At 36.9% G+C, this 19,159-nt stretch overlaps 1 protein-coding gene across 7 annotated transcripts in view; it reads right to left on the minus strand.

Annotated features, from left to right (window-relative positions):
• Nucleotides 1-66: 66 nt before the first annotated feature.
• Nucleotides 67-19,159, minus strand: part of NFIB (nuclear factor I B) — a 175,280-nt gene continuing 156,187 nt past the window's right edge. For 4 of the 7 annotated variants that reach the window (XM_065046151.1, XM_065046152.1, XM_021288835.2 and 1 more), the window contains 2 exons: nucleotides 17,520-17,608; nucleotides 67-6,898 (listed from right to left, as the gene is read on the minus strand). In XM_065046151.1, coding sequence (XP_064902223.1) covers nucleotides 6,769-6,898; nucleotides 17,520-17,608 — 219 coding nt within the window. In that variant the 3' untranslated portion in view covers nucleotides 67-6,768. The remainder of the gene's footprint in view (nucleotides 6,899-17,519; nucleotides 17,609-19,159) is intronic. The other 3 variants (XM_065046154.1, XM_065046155.1, XM_005503312.3) reach the window with 1 other exon arrangement.

The following is a 19,159-nucleotide window of genomic DNA, read 5'->3' on the forward strand; positions in this document are numbered from 1 at the left end:
TTAAGGTTAGTTTCTAAGATATAACTAATTATGACTCTTAGAGACAGAAAACATAAGACCAGGGTCTGTAGCATAGCTCATTTTTATTGTTTAAACAGTTTTTGCATAGGAAATATATCCGCTTCCAGTAATTGACTGCAGTATGAGCAGCTGCTAGCAGTATAGGCTGGATATAACAGTAACAATCACATTAAGTCAAGCTTGATTTACACCAGTTTAAAACTTGTGGCAGTTGAGTTCATTTGTAACCTAAAAAAAAAGAAAAAAAAAAAAAAAAAGAGTACCCAAAAGAACATTATTATCCTCCAACCAGGCACAATAAAAACCTTTGTTAACACTCAGGCTAAAAACAGGTCTGATGCCAGAGGACCATAATTCCAAAATTAAGTAGCTGTACTGTAATGCATTCTACTAGTGAAGGTTCATTACACAAAGACTGTGCATGCAACTCCTTTTTAATTAAAATGTAACCTTCAGGATTTATGGCCTACAGTATGGGAGAAAATGCCAAAAGTTTTAAAATGGATCAACCCTGGTGTGTAGCTAGCAAGCAATAACTGACTACTCGTCACCTACAGTTGTACTAAATGTATCTAAAGAAACACACAGCCCTACAAAAGTTGTTCTCAGAGAAATATCATTGAGATGGGGTGCCTCTTCCCAGTTTACTAAAAGTTCTATATGATATAAGCACAAATTAACAGCTTGATGAAGACATAATCTAATGCAGCTCTCAAGAAGCCTATGCCTGGGATTGAGGAACCCCTCACATTCTACAAAGTTGTAGAGTTTTTTTTTGAAGAAGAAGAAGAAGAAAACGTTATCTGAAACATATTTACAACTGAACTCAACAGAGACTGTGAAATTGAACAGGCACTGCTCATTTGTTTGAGTTTTTTGGTAAACATTTTGCTGGTTTTTGTTTCTTTCTCATTTTGCATCAACTTTTTTCAGTCCATGCAACTTCAATGCCCTCAATGAAGAATGCATAATAAGCCATACTTCTTAAAAAACTTCCTTCTGCATATAGAGATACATTTGCCACATCAGTCCCTGTAGCACAGTTTTCAAAACCATTCTGTCAAAAATACAGTAATACAAAGACTGGCTTTAGTGTCACTAGCTCACACTTCTCCATTTATTTAGGCCACCTTTTGTTTTACTGTTATTATGTCATGCAATGAAAGTATCAAAGGCTTATTCTAGAATATTATGATGCTAGTGGCACTGAAGCCCTTTTCACAAGTTCAACATACATTTGAATTGCAACACACAGATATTTCTAAAGAGTAATAACTAGTGAACCCTTTTATCATATAAAAAAATAACCAAAACAAAACAAACTACTTACAACCATTGAAGAAAAAATTGCAACAAAAATGTAAAAATTGACCGTCTCCAACTTGTCCCCTTTACTATTAACAATGTGACCAACAGAGCTGTGGCATGGAAACAGTACAAAGAGTTGGCATGGCAAGTTTGGCTGATGCAAAGGTCATTGTGCAGGGTTAAAGGGCAAAATCAGTGGTCCGTGTTATCCTCCAACTGCAGTGCTCCACCACACCCACACAATTTTGAGGAATTAGAAAAAACAGGGGAACTAGCAGAAAGTGCAAATAAGAAGGAGGCAGTTTTCAGCTCCCTCAGCATGGAGTAGAACATTCAACTTTGAGCTTCTCCTGTTTAACTTGATTGGCCTGCATATGATTTTACTCTCTCTTTTTTTTCTTAAGTTTTCTATAGAAACCAAATAAAAAAAGTCCAGGAGCATGCAGCTGGTTAATGTTAACAAAAGACCTTGACAGAATCATGTAAACTATATTGGACATCATGCTTGGGGCCTTACTGCCAGCAACATTAGAGAGTTGTTTCATTAGAAGTGAATACTGTACACTGAATATGGGATAACTTTCTGCAGCCTTCATAATCTCACACAGTAAATATAATTTAGATTTAGGTACAGAACACACTCCGGTGTCAAAGCTGAGTATGTCCTTGTGCAATCTCTTTCATTAAGTCCTTATGAAGCTACAAGTTGCAAATCCAAAATTCTGCTCCCTGAGGACAAAGCTATGTGAGACATAAGTACTGTTTTAGTTCTCTGCCTATCCTGAATTGCTCTGTGAAGCTAATCTTAAATATCATCATGTAACAATCACAAAAACTTTTGCTAAAGGCCATATATACTAATAAAAAGACAGTGGTGCTTCCAACATTTTGAAATGCTCTGAAAACCAACTTTTCCAATACTAAATACAACAAAATAACCTTCATAAAATATAACTTTTCTCCATTTACATTTTAAAGGATTAGTAACCTCTGCTTTTCAAGCACAGGAATCTGCGAAATAACTCCTAACATGGACAATTTTTTTTTTAATACATAAATTAAGAAACTGGAGAGTTTTAACCCAAGTCCAGTTTCCAAACAAGGAATATTCTTGTTTACTTTAAAAATGGAAATGACATGCATTTCCATTATAATTGTTAAAAAGTTAGCTTTACAAACAAGGGTATTTTAATTAAAAAAAAAAAAATCTTAACAAAACTATACAGTGTACAAATTACTGTCTACAAGGTAGGCGGTTCATTCAGAAGATCCTCCTTTCTGCTCGCTACTTGCAGCTTCACAGATTCATTCACATATTTTCAATGGAGCTGCCCACCTGAATATCACCCCACAACTATATTGCTATAATTAATATTTTTGCCATGTCTTTATGTACAGTCTCCTTCACTGCCTTTTTTTTCCTTAGTCAAGCCTCAAACTTTCATGTCACTCCAGGGGAAACACACTTCAGTGGCACAGCCATGAGGCCAGGGCTGCAAAGCAACTTAATAAAGGCAGAACAGTGCACATAGAACGGGGTGGCTCAAGTTAGTCAGAATACACTTCCTGGTGAAGGAGGAGGCCAGAGACTGGATTTGAGTTCTCAATCTTATCTTAACCTTTTGACTACTGAGCTGAAAAAAGGAAAAAAAAAAAAAAAAAAAAAAAAAAATAGAAAGAAAATAAAATAAAAAAGCAGCTACCATAACTGAAAAAGTCCTTTTCTTCCAAAAAGGCTTTTCTATTAGAGAGACGGGTGGAAAAAAACCCACAGTTGCTTAACAACCCAATTCATTCACATGGAAGGAAGAAGTTTGCTTTTTAAATATTGCATCTGGAAGCTCGCTATTTTTTTTCATACAGGAGGTCAGAGATAATAAAAAACTCTTTTAAGGGCATCCATTCTCCTACAAGGACAACCATCAATTTCACTATTGCATTTTAAAGCCTGAACTTGTTTCATTTTCATCTGATGTCCTGTTAAAAGCTTAAGGTGAATATCTAGCTAGTGGCACTGATCAAGAATAGCTTGCCAGCACACTCCTCTTCTCCCGAGCTGCTCAGTATCAGTGCTGTGCAGAAAGGACAATATAGACCTTGTTTACCAGGCCAGAGCCTGAGGTGCACTCTGGGTGGGTCTAGCACATTTTGGTAGTCTCAATAGCCACATGCTTAGTGAATTAAGCCACTTACTATGGGGCTCAGAAAAAGAGCAATATAAAGTCAATTTTCAGTTTCTTATGGTGTCTTATCTTTTTATGTTGGGTTTTCTTGTTTTCAGTTCGACTATAGCTAAATTTCATGGATTTGCTTTTCTACAGCTCCTGTCGCTGTGGCCATCCAGGCCCTGCCTACACAGGTATCTCCAGCTGGGATGTGGGGATGCACACCTCCACCACCATCACCACCACCACCACCACCACCACCACAGCTCTTTAGCCACCATGCTGGCCAGAGCCTAAAGGGACTGACTTTGGTGTTCTCAGTGCCCAGGGTGGGCAGCTGCTGCTCCAGCTGTACCTCTGAGGCTGCTCCAGGGTAGCAAAACCTCCAAAATACAGAAACAACTGCAAAGGGATGAATTTCCCCACCAGGGTATTCCATATCCACAAGTCTATACCCTCCTTTGCTTTCAGCCTAATAAAAGGATGTGCTTTAAAAAAAAATTTGCCCTGTGTCAAACCATATGTCACAAGGATCCCTAGTGCATAAGAGGTCTCTAGCAACACGTCCACTACTGATCTGAAATATGTGAATTCACTGGAAATACACTTTTTTTTACACCATAGTCTAATTCTGTGCATTAAGAACCTCCTTGCACTCGACAACCCAGAGCTCCCCTTCTGACCTGCTGTATGAGAAGACACTGCAAGCCTCTGGCACAGCCTGAGCAGGCTGAAAATTGTAAAGCAGATGCTGTGAGTTAACAAACTTGGGGGAAAAAAATGTTTTGACATAGAAGAAGAAAGAAAAAAGAAAAATTTACCAGTCAAGCAGACTAAGGGAGGCAAATTCTCTGCAGCAGCAACTCCAGAGTCAACTGGATTCAGTGGAATTATGCCAGCAAAGATTTTGGCCCTGTACATGCATTTCCTAGACAAAGCAAGTGTCTTTGTCATTCTGAGCTAAAAACATTTTCTAATGTGAACACTTTAGTTTGCAGTATCTTTGCCAGAATGGAAAAGGCTTCGTCTCACTGTGGGTCTTGACCTCACCCTCTGTCTGTCTGTCTCTCTTTCCCTTTGTCAAGGAGAAAAAAAAAAAAAAAGAAAAAAAAATTTAAAAAAAAAGCCAAACAAACAAACAATAAACAAACTAAAAACTCCCACAAAACTCAAAGTAAACCAATTTCCTCAAGTCAAGTCTGCCTCCAACAGAATTCATTATTTATTTTTTAAATCCAGAAATGATTTCAGCTTGCACCCCAGGTGGGAAGTTAAAAAAAGGGAACCGATTTGAAAGTTTGTCACAGTAGGCAGAACAGTCGCTTTGCAGCCCTTGCCTGGCTAAGGGTGCACTGCTTCACAGCTACACTGTAAAGTGTTAAAAATCCTCCCCACCCACCCCAGAATATATATATATGTATGTATAAAAAAAAAATCCCCTGTCCACCTCTCAGTACAGAAAAGGACCTCATCACACTGCAAAAATAGCAGTACCCACTTTGGTCAATTAAAACAAACAAAAAAAGCATACATTATTCTTTTTTTTTTTTCTTTTAAATCTGTGTACTTACCTATAATAACCAATGCAGCTAAAAGCACTACCTACATAGGCAAAACTTGGTATTGCATAATTCATATAAATTTGTATCCCCTCCCCCCAATATTAATTGGAAGATGAAAAACATGAAAGGTTAATAGAAAAAACACCAAAATACTGAAAATATTGCTGGTCGATTACAATTTTTAAGCGGCAACTATACACAGCCATGATATGCTTTATAAATGTGAGATAAAGGTATAACTGTCTAAAAAATCCATGATGTCACACTTTTTTCCCATCTGGAGTACAAAATATTTTGTCATAAAAATGGTAAAGATTTAAAATTATAATAAATGCAGCAAAACAAGTGTAGTGATGTCAATTTTTTTGTGTTTTTTTCTTTTTTTTTGTTTTTTTCCGTTTTTTTAGATTTCAAGGCAAGGCACGTAATGTGGACATTATATCTTCGTGCAAATTAGGATTACTGGAAAGAGTATTTTAATTACTTTTTTAAAGAGACATAGAGGCAAAATGTCTGCCCATGCACATTATATTTCTGTTAATATGTGAAAATTGTTGAACAAGGCTAACTTCTGAAAGCACCATGCAAGTATTCAGCACCCTGTAATTAGACTTACATTAAGAGTGCATTATTTAAATATAACATATCCCCATCCTGGTATTACCAGTTTGTAAACGGTAAGCTTTGCCCTTGTGGCATGGATTTGCCTGTCTCTTTGTCTCTATGATACAGGTTTTACAGAAATATGTATACCCTATGGGTTCTTGATGCAACCAGTAACTTTAAATAAATAAATCCTACCCCTCTGTGCGGGTAGCAGCTAAACCAACATAAGTGCTGTGTTTTAATTGATTTATTTTTCTCAAGGACATGATTTGTCTTGATTTAATGCCTTTTAATGCCCTCAAAAACTGAGGAGAAAAATAAGTTTGTTCAAAGTAATTTTTATTTCTATTTTTAATCCCCTCAATTTAGAGTCCAAGGGCTGAAGGACTTATAGTGATGACCCCTTAGATATGATTTTTAGATTGCACTTGCCTCTGTTAAGTGTTTCTTTAGTGGGGAAAATGTTCGCTTTTTTTCCTTTTCATTTTTACTGTTGCATGATGAGATAACACTTTTACCTACATAGAGGCATTTCTTCCATAGAGCCTGTGTGTTCATACTGATTGAAAACTTCAAACTGCATAACACACTAGAAAAGGCTGAATTAAGGGCCAAAGTTTAATAAATCCATACTGATAACTAAAGGCTACAGAGCTTATTTTAAAACATTTAGAAATCAGGGTGTTTAGGAAATGGCTGGCTCACGGCCCTTATCATCCCGCAGCTCTGCTGCTGCTGCTTAGCCTTTGTTCTGTGAGATAACCAGGAATAGTGATCCCATGCGTAAACAACAAGAATACTAAACCAATAAAACTAGCTTATCATGCAAATATTAAGGCATCTAGAAAGTCAGTTAAAATATATTGTCAGAGACAGAACATCTATTTCCCAGCAGACTTCATATAACAAAGGCTACTTAGCAGGGGCTACATTCTACCCATCAGTGAAATATCTTCGACCCTTCGTATGTCATTTCAGTTTCAACCATAAGGGATTATTGATTGTAAGAGCTGCAAATGCTGGTCTATTTTTTCTTCTTTCTTCAGTTTCCTTTCTCATCCTCTCTTCATTTCTATTTATTTTTTTTAATTTTTTTTTTTTTTCCCTCAGTTGCTTGTTTCTGCTTGAAGGAAAGGCTCTCCAATTACGTTCAAACCATAATTTGGGACGTTTGTCGGCAGGATCGGTGTCCTATTTGATACTTGAAAAGGAACGAAGCTAGCCCAGGTACCAGGACTGTTGAAAAGGGGAAAGAGATAAGGAGAGAGAGAAAGAAAGAGAGAAAAAAAAATTAAACATGTTGCAAAAACTGTAACACAATTAATGTGCATCAGGGTTAAGCCAATATTCATTATTAATAGCACTACTTAAGAAACCAAATATGTGAATATTACTTGAGATTCTACTTCACAGTTTTCTTTGTGACAGTATGACTTACTTGAAACAAAAATAATTGCATTGATCTCAGTTACAAGTAGTATTACTGCTGTCTTACACTAAGCGGCCTGCTTGTTTATCAAAATTTCAGAGGCAAATACATAGAGGAGACAAAATTAAACCATACAAGTGACACTCTATGACTCCACAGGTATTATTTAAGAGCTACTGAAATGCACTACAGTGTACAGGTTTGCTCTTTTCAAGAACACATTATAAAGGTTTAGTGGTTAAGCTTCCCTTGTGATTTTCTGCCGTCTTACAACCCAGCAGTTTATCTTGTCTCAGTCTTAAGACATGCCTCTGAGGTGCGTGGGTCCCCACAAGAACAACAAGGACCTTTATTATTCAAAAAGCCCGATGTTTTTACGGATTCTTCCTAAAAAGTACCAGTGCTTAAGGACCATTGGATAACACAGGACCCAGTCACGTTAACACTTGCAACCAAGGGTAGCTGTGAGTCAAGGGCAGCAGTGAGTACCATACATTTTTCAACAAATGTCTGAGAAAGAAAATATTTTCAAAGGCAATTCAATAACTTTGGAACTTAAGTCATCATTTCAGAAACACTGTCACTGAGGAGTTTATGGGACAATGCCAATCACCCATATACCAGGCACCAACTAGCAGTAGGAACCATATCCAACAGTATTTACAGGATGGATACTCAAAGAGAGACCTCAGCTGTCTCTATTCAGGGCCCAGAGCAAACCCTGAGCAGCCTTTTCCTTAGATGTGTTTCTGGCAACCCAGAAATAATGGACTTTCTACAAAGTCCCATCAAATTTATTCAGAAGAAAACCAGCATCATTATGTCAGCAATCATGGCCAAAGAACTAACAGCAGAACTGGACACACAGCATGCAAACACGTAATTCTCCGCATTTCATTGTATTGAGTTTTTCTCCACACTAAGTGTTTCCACACATACAACAACTTACTTGTGAATACACATTGGGACTGGACTGATAAACTGCACGATACCACATCTCAAGACTAGAACCTCCAACACATGATTTTTGGGTGATGGAAACTGGAAGGTTTTCTCCTTCTCTATCTTAGGTCATCCCTCCACACTGCTCTCTCTCTGGATAAGCAGATATAGTTCTGTGGCATCGAGTGTAAAGAGGTAAACAGACCCTCTTTATCTGCTTTAAATGTGCATGAAATAACTATATTTCACTTGGTAGACCTATGTGATCCTTTCAGTTGTTGCTGTACAAACATTAAAGAAAGAGGTCAACTTATTTTGTGAAAAGCAGGGGACATGTTCTGCAGGTCTTTTATATTAAAAATAATACAAGTAGTTAATGTCATTTACTGCTGTTTTATACCCTTTACCTCTCTAAATCTGTTCATTTACTATTTTGTTTCCTAATAATTAATTTCAGGTATTCTGTTTTACATACAAAAAAGTGGAAAAAATTGCTGGCCTGCTTGTGGTAAAATTCTAAAGTGAGGGTATATTCTTGAAGGTGACCTGAAAATCTGGCTAATTTTAACCTCTTCAGAAATTAAAAAAATCTCTATATATTTTCAAAATCTAAGATCAGCTAATATGTTTAATAAAAGAGTTTTCTTTTTCTTCTTTTTTGTTTTTTTTTTTAATTCTACTGACTGTTAGAAATAAGATAAATTCTGTTGCTGGAGCAATAATGTCTTCGAAATTCAAAAATAACTGCAAATCTTGAAATATTCACAAAGACTTAAACCCAGTTATGTATGAAAGCTTGTCCAATATGATCTGATGAAAAGCTTATTAAAAAAAAAAAAATTCAATACCAGAATCTCATTTAAGACATTTATTTGTTTCAACTTCATCTTCCTTCACAATTTGTTTTAAATGCATTCCTTCCTCTTCGGATTTCAGTGAGGTTAAGAAGTAAATTCTGGAATAACAGACACAATGCAAATTGTTTCCAAGCACAAGGACTTGTAAAATTAGGAACTAGTAATAAAAAAACATTTTTTTTAAAAAAAAAAAGCAGATTTGTTTTCTCAGGTTCTGTCCAAATACATGCTTTGCAGTGCACTGTTCTTTGCTGTCCTGTTATATGGGATTTACAGTGTTTGCTGACTTTAAACAAAACAGAACACTAACTAAAATAATGTAAATTTTGTATGAGGTCAAGATGGTATTTAAATAATTTCTGCTGCAGAGGCTAAATACACATCTTCCAGGTTATCTTTCTGAAGATTTACAGCACACTTCAGTAGCTAGATACATATATATGTGACTTTTTCCTTTGTTTTAAAGTTGACAAACTTCTAGTGACTATGGTGTGTGAAGGAAAACAGTCAGTGCCAACAAAGAACAAATTACTACTAGTAGCATCTTTCTTATCTACAGCTTAATGTAGAAAACAAATGACTTGATTTTGTGCAAAGTGCTCAATAAAAAGAAGTTGTAGCAAGTGACTAAGAGGGCTGTTGTTGCTGTATGACAATAATAATAATAGAGGTGTCTATTTAAACCTTTCAAGCTTCCCACCTTACATTACAGCCATGGTAAAAATGCTGATTGCAACAAATTCATTAATGCTGCTTATGAATCCCCAGGGATTGATAAATCTCCCATGTTAACACTGTGTAGGTCCCCCAGGAGTTTTGGAAGCCCCCGTGGTGCTGGCACAGAGCTTCCTGCTTCCTTCCCACCTGAGACAGTGGTGGAGGACAGCACAGCTGCCGTGCCACAACAGCTCCAGGTCCTCTGTGTGTGGGGATGGCAACACCATCACCCGACACCTCTGGGGGACAGCTGGAGTCCCTGATCTACACGCAACCTGACTGACAAGCAGCTGGCCCTGCTGGCTGCGGAAAGGGTAGGCCATGCCCTCTGTTTGCTAGCACTTCCAAAGCCATGATAGCCAAGGCTTGACTTTGGGAATTAACCTTATCATACCACAGTTTGATGTAACTCTATCTTGCACCACCCCAGTCATGATACGACCACCAGTCATGTTTACTGCAGAGAAAAGAGCAAACCTGAATGAAAGTTACTGAGATGAATAGCACTAATCACAGCACAAAGCTCTGAGAACAACTATGATACAAAAAAATAACTCAGGGTCTGCTAAGATGTGTATGTATGGCTGTCTGTCCAACATTCTCACATACCCCATTACATTTACAGTAAATTTAATTGAACTTTCAACTACTATATCAGCCGCACCCTCCTCTGTAGCTGCCCAGTACTCCTGCATGCAGCCAGGCCAGACTGACAGTCCTGAATGGCAAGATTCCCTACCAGCTTTCTCAAACCTGCCCTGAAGGGACTTATGTGAGCACCACAGAGCTTAACTTCTGCCATGGAAACCAGCTACGGCTCTTCTGCAAAGTGTCCCAGCAGAAGCACCTGTTACTGCTGTCTGCAAAGCAAACTCTGCCAAGGGGCCCACATGGGTAGCAACAGCAGGAAAAAGGAAAACATCTTTACCTTCACCACACTGTCCAGCAGTTTGCGTAAGTCCCAGGTAAACTTCCTGACCTTGGTTTCCCAAAAGCAGAGGCAATGCTCTGTGTCTGTTCACTAAGTGCCTCAACACAGAGGGAAAGCCAAAGCTCTTTCCACTGGCAAGCTGGTTGTCCTTGCAGAAGTTAATGAGATGTTCCTCCACCCATGTGGCTTCTCCTTCAGACAAAAAGGTTTTGTGTGTATGACTGGAATAACACAGATCTACCCCACTTCCTCTCACCTCTTGTGAGGAAACCTGTGAGCCCTGCTCTGACAGAGATTAGAATATAAACACCTGTCTCTTGGAACGTAAGACCTCCAAAAAAATGCTCTAGGCTGTTCTGAAGGAAATTACATGAGAATCACCACCAGGTATTGCTATGAGATTCAGACTATGTAGCCTTTGTGAGAGAGGATATGGTCTGCAGGACGACCTTACTGAAGCATTATAACTCTAAGTAATTTCACTATCAGAAACAGTTTTCTCTCACTATAACTCAAATATCAAGTGTGTTATACAGTCATCAGTTTCCTTTCTGTCTACAGCAAGTATTTATCTGTTCAAATGTAATAAAACAGCAACGGAAAATTCTGCAAGCATCCTACAGGGTTAACATTCTCCATTACAGTTTCCATTACAGTTTTCACATGTTAATTCAATCAAGATTTCTGCCGTGATTTCCTCTTAAAGATAATAATTGCTGTTTCAAGAACCTCTGATTAAAATATTACTGGAATGGACCACAAGCAGTGCTAACATTATATGTCTATACAGTCCGCTTTGGAGGTTATAATAACATAAGGAGTATAATAATGTTAAACAATTAACTAAATGCAATAAGGAATAAATCAAATCAGATCTAAGTAAAACTAAAGGATTTTAAGGTTCCTATTTTCCACCAGTTACTAACTTCTTTCTATTACAGCTTCAGAATTCTGTAAGTGTTTCACCATTTGGAAAAGTACAGTTTTTCCCTTGTGCAAATTTACCACCCTGTGCATGAACATACTAGCTTAGACAAGGTAGATCAGATGACATGTCAGCCTTTGGACAGAAAAGGTAGAAATGCCTTCAATATTGAGAGAAGTGGCACTAGCGAGTCACCGAACAAGATTCGTATCTCTTGTACGAGGCAAGTTCTTGCCCACACAAGTACAAGGAGCTTTAGCATTTCAAATTCTTAAGATCATATGAACTTTGGAAACGTAATTGTGCTAACCTCAGTGCCCTGGCTAAATTCCCACTTGTGCATTTCTGCCAGAAAAATAACCACCCCTACAGCATCTACTTAATGCAGCACTTCTGTTACCATTCCAAATTGGTATCTGTAGCTAAACAGCTGCCAAATTTCACCTCTAAAGTGATCATTTACTTCAAGAGATATCTTAAGTATATCTCATCTTAATTTAGGATGACTTTTATAGTCCACCGGGCACATACCACCCATCTAGCAGATGGAGGAATTAAAGACCTACTGATTAATGCCCAGAGGAGTGAAAAGTGAATTCTGCTGGAAGAATACTTATTTTATTCCCTGCAGACCAGGGAATAGTGACGCAAAAAGAAAAAAAAAGGTACAGAAAGATCAGGAAGAGGCCACAGACCCCACAGACCCCATCACTAACAAAGAAAATCTACAGCAGAGGAAGGGCCCAGGGAAATGGTGCATGTCCATGCTGTGGTCTGGACCACACATGCATGAGTGTTTGGTGCAGGGATAGGGCTAAAGGAGATTTGCAAATATGCAGGTGCACAGAGGGGGTTATGACCAAGTGAAGGCCTGCTTCCCATAGAGCCAAACCATAAAGAATGTGGGCTTGAGTTACCGGAGACCATTGGGTTGCCTATGAAAAACTGACTCTGCACTTTCCACGTTTGCACTGTTTGTTTCCCCAAATATTACCATGTCTATTTTTAATTGGTTAGATGTTACCTTGGCACTTCTGAAACAAAAAATGTGATTGAAAGTTTATGTATCAAATTATCTTGCCTAAATAATAACACAAATAATCCTAAATGCACACACAAAACAAAAAGCAAAAACAAACAAAAAGCCCCACGCAAAACAACAATGTAGTTTTACTGTTTCAAATGAAACTATTGGAGGTAAGATAATTAAGAACTAGAAAAACAGGGTAACCAAGGGGTTAAAGATACAGTTTACACTTGGGAATTCTCTGTAATATGCTCCTCCTTCCCTAGCAGTGCTGCCAAAAATCATCTGACAGGAAACATGAGATTAAGTTTGCCCTACCTAAGTGAACAAAGAGTACTCAGAACAGGCAACCAGTTCATTGCAGAGCGGGAACTTTTCTAATCCTGCTGGAATCTGCAGTGCTGCTCAGAAAATATTACTGAAGTTGTTTTCTTTAACATCTTGCTTCTGGATTATCTCATTCATTTTGATCACACTGCAGTTCTTGCTGTTTCTCCCATAAAGTTTAACTTAAAGCTCCAAACATAATCATGTGGAAAATGGACATTATTGATTCCTATGGTCTATTGTTCCCCCATTCTAAGTCCCTGAAGTTCAAGTTCAATCTGGAATTACATCATGTCTGGTTTCTCCTGGTTACCAGACAGCTTGAGACGTGACCACAGCCACAGAAAAAACAAACAGCCTTCTTCACGCTTCTGCTCCCCTATCGATTCAAACATAAACTTTTTTTCTTTCTCTCAAGTATGCTTCAAGTATGGAGCATGGTTAATTTAGAGATTAAGTTCCAAATTAGATTATCTAATGGCATCTTAATGGATTGCTGACCCATTTCCTGTGGGATGGCAGCATTCAAGTCTGGCTTGAATACAATTAATTTCTTAGGAAGTGTTCTGAAGATGTTTGCCTAGATGGAGAGGAAACATAATGTTCTGCACATCTTTCTGCATTACAGAGTTGGGTAAAACTATTAGAGTTAGCAATTTAAATTGATAAAGACCAGAAATCATCAGATTTTCTTTATGTGAATATTTTTACAATCAGGATACTTCAGGATTTTTTTTCTTAAATTATAATGAATTGATATTTCTACTCCAAAACATTGCCCAAGGGGACTGGGGGGGATGGGAAGCTGGGGGGGGAGAGAGGGTATTGCTCTAACAGGTGTCTGTGTTTGCCAAAATGTGCTTGCCACAGCAATGCTGCAGACTGTTAGTCACACATAAGGTACAAGTTAAACACACACAAGGTACTGTGCTACAAAAGCAATGTGCACTCAATTCCCCTCCTCCTTTTTTCACAAATCAGAGATTATCCCATTTGATTGTCTTATCAGCATTATTATCATAAACCCAGAGTGGTGCTAGGGGGAAAAAATGGTGCCTGGAAAGCTGAACACTCCTACAGCTAATGCTGAGAAGGAAATTCAGCACTCTGAGAACACAGCTTCCCTCAGCATCTCCAGGAACAAACCAGCTGTTGTACTATGCTCATGTGTCAAGATATCCGACTGAAAGCAGGAAATACTAACCTATCGCATTTGCTTGTGTAGTGTAAATGTAATGCTAAAGTAACAGTTAACCTGTAAAACTAATACAAAAAGATTGTTAAAAAAAATGAATATAAATAACAACAGTTGGGGATAAAAATATATTTGTCAATAGCTAAGTTAAAATGTACACTTCGGCAATAAAAATTTGCTTACTGTCTGTGAAAGACTTGCAAATACTCAAAATGCTCTAAAAGAGAACCATCATGCATGCTTTTATGAGTGGTCTTAATATCAGTGGCACAAGTGGCTGGGATTCAGTTTAAAGCTCATGTTATCAGACTTATACACACACACTTATCACTCTCACTCCTGTCTTAGGTTTACTTGTTGCATACGCTTTTGCTCTCATGTAGCAGCTAGGACTGTATTTTCCTGATCGAGCCTTACAGATTTTCACAGCTTGCCCTCACCCTCTCTCTTTAGGAGAACAGTTATTATCACAGAACTGTGATTATGAAAAAAATAAGGGTTTGGTTTGGTTATATTTAAGCTATTCTGAGCATCTTCATATTTACAGGAAAAATTTACCCAAGTGATCTTAAAAGTACTTGAGAACTTAACTCTACTGATGTGCCTAAATGCTGTTCAAAGTTCAGCAGACATAATAAAATATATACCATAAATGCTGTAAGTAAGCAACAACAATAATGAAAAAATTGTAGAAGATTAGGCTATCAGGAGCAAAATAAAAAATTTCTACTTGCAAATACTTTATCAAATAATGGGTTTTTTTTTCCCTCTTTTTTTTAGAATGCTCACAGGTACAGGATGTTTACATAAGTATTTCCTTTAAAGATACTACAATGTTTAATTCAGCTAAGCAAAGAATTAATCAGTTATTAGTATCACTATTCCTTGAAGGTCTTCTGGTTTTGAAGAAAATTGTACATCTATGACTTAAAGTTTTGTGGGGTGTTTTGTTTTGTTTTGTTTGTCTTGTACTATCCATATTCTCTCTCTTTTTTTCTTTTCCCCAAAATTCAGTCTTTTGCATATGGACTACTGCTGTCTCATACCTGGGACTTCAAATACCAACAGATATATCATTCTATAGGGAAAGAAAACCCCAGAAAACATACTTTGAAATCCATGTATCATGTTTTGAAACCTACATATTGTATCTACTATCAGGTATGACAAGCAGCTACTAATAAGGCAAATAAGATAGAAATAACAGAGGTTTCTCATAATTCATGTTCACCAAGCTTCCAAAATGTGGTTCACCAACAGAGCTCTGTGACAAAGCTTTCAGCTTGGCCATCTCTGCTACCTGATTTCTGCAGAGACGGGACAGTTAACAGTGAAGAACTGCTGACTTTATCTTCTTGAAGTCAAAGATATTTCTGAAAAATCAGTATTCTTGAAATAACCACAAAAGTCTGCTGTAAAAAGTCAGATCAAATACCATCACAATAATCACTGCAGATCTGAGGAAGTCACAGAATCATTTAACAAAACATTTTGGAGTAAATGTGACTATATGGACTAGAATGTATTTCTTTGCCAACAAGGAACAATTCCTCTTGCAATACATTCTTTTTTTTAGTGTTAGTTTTAGTGTTAGAACGGTTCACTGCTCCTTAGCCTCGGCAAGTATCATTTATCTTAGATCCTTACCTACATAGGATTTGAAGAATGTTGTATGCCAAATCCAAATCCTAAAAGCCATCTAGTAAGAGAAAAGTAACAGTTTGTTTCTTTGTCCTCCAAGGTTGTCCTTAATTCAAGGCCAAATATGCATAGCCAGAGCCTATAAAGAGCTGTCCATGGCAGAATTTGTGCCCAGGCTCATCTGGCAACACTTTGTATGTTGGCAGGGCCAAAGCAGCAGGCAGCACTCTGGGAGCCACCTGCCAGGCATTTTTTGTTTATAAAGGTGAGTGGATCATGCAACGTGCTTGTATTCATGACCAGTATTTCCTTGGTCATCACCTAGAAATCTCTTTCCTCCTTTTTGTTTCTTTAGAAAATTCAATTCAGCAAACACCGGCATAGTTCTTCAGCTGGTATAAACTGGCATTGCTTTACAGGGTGCTCGAGGGATGGCCGATTGAAATCATTGAAGGAGATATTCCTAGATAGGCAGTGTGATATAATTTCCTAATGCCTGTCAATGCCCTGAAATGGCAACACCCTTTGTAATGGGAGTATCAAACACACTCTCTGTGTTATACTAGTTCAGTTTGTATTCACTCTTGGCAGTACATTGAAAACTGGCAATTACTGCATGATGGAGATTTATAATGTGAATCACAGCCCTTGAGGAGATGAATCCATTAGCAAATTTTCCATTGTGCCATTTAATCTATAAGGGAAAAAAAATGATAAGACCTTGCTTTTTCACCACATTTCTTCCAGATTTTAAATAGTATTGGAGAAAAATTGTAAAAAGGAAAATTGAAGCAAAAATATTCAAGACATTTAAACTTCTTATTTCTAAATGGCACCAATTCTCAAATTCCATAATCACCCTTCCAGTTCAATATTCAAAACCCCCAAACCTTGTAGCAATCCATAGTACAATACAGTGCATCAAAAGGCATTTTGTACATAATACATATACACACTTGCACTCACACACAAACTATTCCAAAATATGTATACTTTCATGTGCACACAAATGTCCAATAGGTATTTAAAATTTTGAGAGAGAGTAGCTAGTACTTCACCTGACAGGGTCCCAACCTGCAGGCTTTACATGTACAACCCCCATTAAGTGCTGAGTGTTGCAGATAATCCTGCACATGAAAAAGGGGAAAACTGATGTAGCATGGATATGTTGATTTCTTTACATACCTATTTAGACACACACATACCTCTCTATTACTGTAATTCATCAAGATATGTAAAAGATAATAATGAGTAATTTGTTAATGTACCAAAGGTTAATGGGGTTTATTGTGTTTGCCTTTTTTTCATACAAAAAAAAACCCTCTCTTTTGTGTAAATCACTCCTAATTATTCTGTTATTTAGTTGAGAAATAAGATGGTTTACATCTTACCTTCATGTACATGTTAGTGACTTAAATCTACACCAGCCGATTAGTCAGAAAAGTCTCTATGAATAGTATGCTTATTCATTGTCCAAAACCACCACCACCTCAGACATCTATGATTATACTAATTTATACCTCTAACAACACAATTTTCTTTGTGTTAACCACTAAGCCCCCAAAATATGACCTTTAATTCTGCAAACAACATTTTCATTTTTAAAGCCTAAGATCAGTATTCCCTTAAACTTACAAACCCTTTGCATCTGACAGCACAGCATTGTCATTCCAGGTGCTTAATTAAGGTAGTTTTGAAATTCAGCTTATACTAAAAATAACCAGAATGCATATGGGAAAAAATGTTACATGAGTGTTTTAATCAAATGCTGTCACATATTCCTCTGGAGGCCTGTTAAAACAGATACTGTAGCTCAATGCAACTTTTTCAGAGGTGGTGTAGGGGTGGAAATAATTAAAATGTTACCTTTGCCAAGTAATTCCCAATGTATCCTCACTGGCACTGGGGTATAAATGCCTGCCGTTTTGATTCATGGTCCAGTCACAAATTCTCAGCTGTCAATTGAAACCTAGCAGTCAGATATGGATCGAGCAGTACTACAGTTTTTAGTATTTAAATGAATACATGCAAACTAGTACTGTACATAGCAAAAGCCTTACTTTCCCAAGAAGCAACTCTAAAAAATAAAATAAAATCTAAAAAACAAAGAAAAATAATGTATTCTGAGAAATATAAGCCTATAGATTTGCTTAAGATAATGCTACTTTAATACGCTTCTCTATTAATAAAGCATAAAAGAGTAACTAGTGTTTAGCACATAACAATTAGCCATTATTAGATTACAAACTAAGCTGAAATAAAAGGAAATGTTAATATTCAATAGTTAGATACTTTAAGAAAGGAAATTTAAATGCTGTTTTGTCTAAGCAATGCTCTATATAATGTGTACTAAGATCAAATATAATAAATATCTTGTAACATGCATTTCGTGAAACATAGAAGACATGCAATTTATAGAAAATTTGCCCAAATTAAACATACTGTATGCCCTTATCTTGCTATTTAAGAAGGGTAAAGGTAGTTTGTAATTGGAAGTTTATTAATCTAGTGTTACTGAAAGTGGTATTACTTAGCAAGAGGTGATAAAATAATCTAAACTTGTTTTAGACTCCGAATAATTGCATTTAAAATACTTTATTGCATTTTAATGTAACGAGGAATGTACTAAATGTTAGCTGAAACAAATTCTTTCTTGAACTTCAAATCATCAGTTCTGCTTTCATGGGACTGTTCAAGCAACCCTCTACAGCTTTGTTCATTTAACAGCTGCCCTATAGTGTCAGCAGTTTTATTGTAAATATATGCTGCTATTTTTAAGAAAGCGAACTTATCTGTCTTGCAAAGAAAACATATATTTCAACCTCTGTATTGTCACGGCATATATAAATTGCTGCACCATTGTATATGATACAGCACTCTGATTTTAATGTAGTGTTGCTGAGTTTAATTGCATTCAATTCATTTTCAGTCCATGCTCACAGTCTTTAGATAGTGCAGGCTACAGCAAACAAACAACAATAAACTGTATTCACAGGAGCACAATTAATTGCAGTCTTTTCCTGAAAAATACAAATGCTGAGGACAAGACAGTATTGCAAACCTCACCCTGTCTGGCTGTTAGACTCATAAGCTTCCTGCTGTTAAGGTCTGAGAAATGGAAATGTTAGTCTCTGATGTTTTCATAGGGATTGTTTCTTGTTTGTTATCTAAAGAACTCCAAGGGACCTTCTAAAGGCCATTAAAAGCATGACTAAACCACATGAAATTAACCAGAAAAGGAAACATGCAGTCAAAAAGTTTGCTAGAGGTAACTGTGAATAATACATTGAATATGTTTAAAGAAAGGGGTAAGTAAATATTTAGTTTAGTTGCTATACAAAACAGTATCATAAACATGATTTTAATATTGAAGACATAGTAAAATATGTCAGCTCAGTTACTCAGTGTACAGTAGATGTATTTTTTGTAACAATCTTTAAGAATGTCAGCATCTTCCTTACAGATGCACATCTTAAAGCTTTATAGCTTAGCTATAAAAACTCCAT

Source organism: Columba livia, chromosome Z, assembly GCF_036013475.1.
Source record: "Columba livia isolate bColLiv1 breed racing homer chromosome Z, bColLiv1.pat.W.v2, whole genome shotgun sequence".
Taxonomy (NCBI): Eukaryota; Metazoa; Chordata; class Aves; order Columbiformes; family Columbidae; genus Columba; species Columba livia.